This window comes from Enhydra lutris, unplaced genomic scaffold (genome assembly GCF_002288905.1).
Source record: "Enhydra lutris kenyoni isolate GAN:26980312 unplaced genomic scaffold, ASM228890v2 scaffoldscaffold43, whole genome shotgun sequence".
Lineage (NCBI taxonomy): Eukaryota > Metazoa > Chordata > Mammalia > Carnivora > Mustelidae > Enhydra > Enhydra lutris.
The window spans coordinates 14,145,437-14,149,525 of record NW_019154127.1 but is presented as its reverse complement, the minus strand read 5'-3'; the positions used below and the strand labels follow the sequence as shown (position 1 = coordinate 14,149,525).

Genomic DNA, 4,089 nt, shown 5'->3' with positions numbered 1-4,089 from the left:
CTGCTGACCTCTCAGCGCCTGCTCAGACACCCCAATAAACTCACTCACCAGTGCATCTGCTTCCTTTCATCCGACCCTCATGGGGGTGGGGGTCCAGGGGTCTGAGCAGACATTGGTCTCCTCCATCCGGGAACATTTCTAGGAATGGGGGACTGAGAAATCCCTCAGGGCAGGGCCCTGGGGTGGGAGGCACGCCTGGCCCGGGAAGGTCAGGGCTACTGGACCCTGCGTGCCCAAAGCCAGAACCTGGGACATGGGGATTCCTGTCCCAGCAGGGCCCTGGCTGTGACGCCAATGCCCCTTCCCAGCCCCTTGTCTCATGTTCCCAGCCCCACCGTGAGGATTTCGTCCTGACTGTGGTTCTTGGCTTCCACGTTTCGCCTCCCCCTTCCTGAGAGTTGCCACATGGGAGAGAGCTCCCCTGCCTTGGAAGGTATCCGGGTGCCCCGTCCCAGCCTGGAAAGCGATGGGGCCTCTGTGTCCCCTCAGCACCACAGGCCGTGTGACTAGCATGTGCCAAGTGCGTGTTCCTGGGTGAGGTGTTAGGTCGGAGGCGGGGACCGTGGCGGCTTGTACTATGTCCGCAGCATTGTGGCCCGGGTGGGGGCCATGGTTTTAGGAGACGGAGGCTTGCGGGAGACACTGCAGCCTGGCTTCGATGCCCGCTCTGGTGCCCGGCTTGGAGCTGTCGGCTGCAGTGGGCTGGGAGCTGGGGCCCCTGAGGGCCTCTGGCGGGTGCCCAGGTGTGAGTGGTCTGAGCTGAGAGGCAAGGTGCGGCCTTCACACTCTCGTGCGGCCGTCCCCACCGTCCGGGTGCAGACTTTCCCATCTCCCCACGGAGCCCCACGGCCGCTCCTCCCCCAGCCCCCACGCCCCCGTTCTAGGCTCTGTCTCTGCACGTGGTGGCTCAGGGCCCCTCACGGAAGTGGGACCGTGTGGTCCATGTCCTGCAGGACTTCCCTTAGTGTGACGGCCTCCAGGGTCATCAGTGTGAACTCTGGGACGTGTCCAAGACTGAGTAACCGTGCCTCGCACAGGCAGACCACGGGTCCCCTGGGCCACTTCTGCACATGAGCGCCTGTGGACGATGGGGTCTGTGTGGCGCCTCTCCCCGGGACCCAGCCCTCCATCCACGCTCTGGCCCAGAGAGGACTTGCTGGGTCCTGCGCTGGTTTCCAGGGCCCGTCCCTCTGTTCTCCCCAGCAGCTACACAGAGTGGCAATCCCCTGTCCCCAGGGCGCACCTCCACACCCCATTCCAATGACCCATTTCCCACCGCCTTGCCAGCACGTGTCCTGCGCGTTCGAGAATAGCCGTCCTGATAGGTGGGAGCGGGGCTGTTCAGTTTTATCACAGACCTGGTCACCGCAGTAGGCCCTGCCTGTGAGCCCTGCCCTACCCTCCCCTCCCTTGCCCCGTCCTCTCCTGTCCAGCCTCCCCTGCCCCCCACTCCCCTGTCCTACCTTCCGGCTTCACCCTGTCTTTCAGAAGAACGAGTACCTGTTCACAGTGCTGGCAGAGGAGCCGGACGCCCTGCTGCTGGGCCTGCGGTACTCGCCCACCCAGCTGCACTTCCTCTTCCTCAGCCAGGACTCGGCGGGGGCCTGGCAAACCCGGGTGACCTTCCGCAGTCCTGCTCTGATGGACAGCCAGTGGCACACGCTGGTCTTGGCCGTGTCCGAAGGATCCTTTTCCCTCACCACGGACTGCGGCCTCCCGGTGGACATGTAGGTAGCAGGACCCCCAGGGAGGGGGGCGCGGGGCTGTGTGCCGCCTGCCCAGACGCGCCCAGGGCAGCGGGGCAGGGCGGCTGTCCCAGGCACGGCCGGCATCGTGCAGTGTGCACCGTGGGCGCTTGGGCTTGTGGGCAAACAGCCTCTGGGAACCACGCTCTGGGGCAGGAACACAGGGTCATCGGGGTTCCGGGACCAAACCCGTCCCCCGGAAAGGCGGGGTGGGTGGGGCGGATGCAGGCGCCCAGGCCGGGTGCGCTGGACGTTGCAGGGGTTGGGGGAGGGGCGCGCCCGCAGAGCATGGTCACTGTTGCGAAAGCCCATGGAGCAAACCCACCAGGAGCTCCAGCACCCGACTCTAGCCCGGCTCCGGCTCTGTGGTCTCAGCACATCATTCGACCCAAGACCCGGTTTGCTGGTGGGGCCGAGGGCGTGCGCGGCCCCTACAGCTCCAGCTAAACACGCAGACGGACCCTCTGCCGGCACCGCCCCCACCCCAGGCCCTCGGAGGCCAGAGCGCCTTCCCTGTCCCGCCGTCCCCTGGGTGCTGGGCTGGACCAGGGAGGGAGGCAGGGGGCCCTACAGCCCCGCCAGCTGCTGACGACCCCCCTCGCCCTCAGCTTCCAGCAGGGCTCAGGGGCGCTGGGCACTTTTTTTTAAATCATAAATTGTGCTGTTTGCGTGAAATCTATCATTATTGCAAATATTACTTGCAAAGGTAGACTCTCACGCTGCTTTGTTAGAGGACACTTAGTCCATAATGAAAAGAATCCTTGCATTCACACACTTGGTTTAAATACATCTCTACTACCAGTGCCCCCCGTGACCCCCAGGTGCAGCAGGGCCTTTACTGGGCAATGATGGTGGGGACCCAGCAGTGGGGACAGCTCTGTGACAGGGAGGAGTGTGGGCCAAGGAAGGGGACAGAAGGAACCGGGGCTGCAGCCGATGGTGCCCCAGGAGGAATCTGGGCCTTGGGATGGGGCCTCACAGGCCTCGCGGGTGCATGGAGGGCATGCTGTGATCAGAGACGCGATGGGAACATGGGGCATTCTGGGATGGCAGTCAGGAACTGGCCGCGCCGTGGCCCGCTGTAGCCAGAGGCAAGTCCGGAAGGGGCGGGTGTGTTTACGGGAGGGTACGACGTCGAGATGCAGGAGGCAGTGAGAAGAGAGCACATGCCTGGCCCATCCACCCCAGAGGCTCAGCCAGACCTTTCCCTCTAGCAGACACCCACCTTCCCCCCACCAACCCCAAGCTTCACCCGCCATGTCCACATCAAAGTCCAGCTCTGGCCACGTTTCCAACATCTTCCAGGTCACCAGCAAGGACCCCTCCCTCCCAGACACCATCTGCTCCCCCACAGGCTTGGGGGAGGGTGGGCAGGCTGGGGACCTGAGGAGAAGAGGCACAGAGAAGGCCACCTGAAGACAGAGGCTGAGGGGTTCATGGGCTACAAGCCAGGGATACCAGAAGCCCCCAGCAGCTGGAAGAGGCTAGAGGAGCCCACCGTCCCGGCCTCAGAGCTGAGGACCGTCCGCTGTTGAAGCCCCGCCGTGCATGGTGTTTGTTACAGCCGCCCCGGGAAGCCAGTATCTTGCCTGTGCTGCTTCCCCCTGCCCTTTTCTCCGTAAATGGGCTGTGACACTGCTGCTCCCCCCACACCCCGTGGCCCTAAAACCACCCTCCAATGTTTTCAGCATGGCTGACGTGCCCTTCCCGGCCAGCCTGTCAGTGCGAGGAGCCCGGTTCTTCATCGGCAGCAGGAAAAGGACCAAAGGCCTGTTCACGGTAAGTAAGGTAGGGGCTTCCCGTCCCACCCCCCAACACCAGTGCTCACAGAGGGACCGTCCCTGCAGGCCTGCTGTCCTCATGCTCCGACTGACAGGTTGGGGTGTGTGCCACGCGGATCAGGGAGCCCTGGGCTACACTGGGACCCCTTACTGGCCAGGCACATTTTGCCATGTTCCCTCTTCCTGACACACACATAGCCACGGCCACCACAGCTCACACCCTCTACCCTCAGGGACCTGCTCTGTGTCCTCTTCTGTGGAAACCTTCCCCCACCCCTCAGAGAAGATGGGCCTTGTACCCATCCCCTGCAGCCCTGACCGCCCTCAGACCGACTGGGTGCTCGCTCATGACCTGCCTGTCCCCTACACTGCAGCCAGGAGAGCTTGTTCCGTGAGTGCGAGGGATTTGTTTCGTGCTGTGTTGTGTCTAGACCCATGTCTGATACACGATAGGTGCTTGCTGAATATCTATGGATGACGTGCTTGGGTGGATGGATAAATGCGTGGCTGGGTGGATGGACGGATGAGGGAGTGGTGGATGGATGAATGGATGGATGGATGGA

At 63.2% G+C, this 4,089-nt stretch overlaps 1 protein-coding gene across 1 annotated transcript in view; it reads left to right on the top strand.

Annotated features, from left to right (window-relative positions):
• The window catches only part of LOC111155760 (thrombospondin type laminin G domain and EAR repeats), a 164,260-nt gene that overhangs the window by 140,267 nt on the left and 19,904 nt on the right, over nt 1-4,089 (top strand). Inside the window, exons 3-4 of the mRNA XM_022516144.1 lie at nt 1,489-1,727; nt 3,434-3,524. Of these exons, the coding sequence (XP_022371852.1) occupies nt 1,489-1,727; nt 3,434-3,524 (330 nt within the window). The remainder of the gene's footprint in view (nt 1-1,488; nt 1,728-3,433; nt 3,525-4,089) is intronic.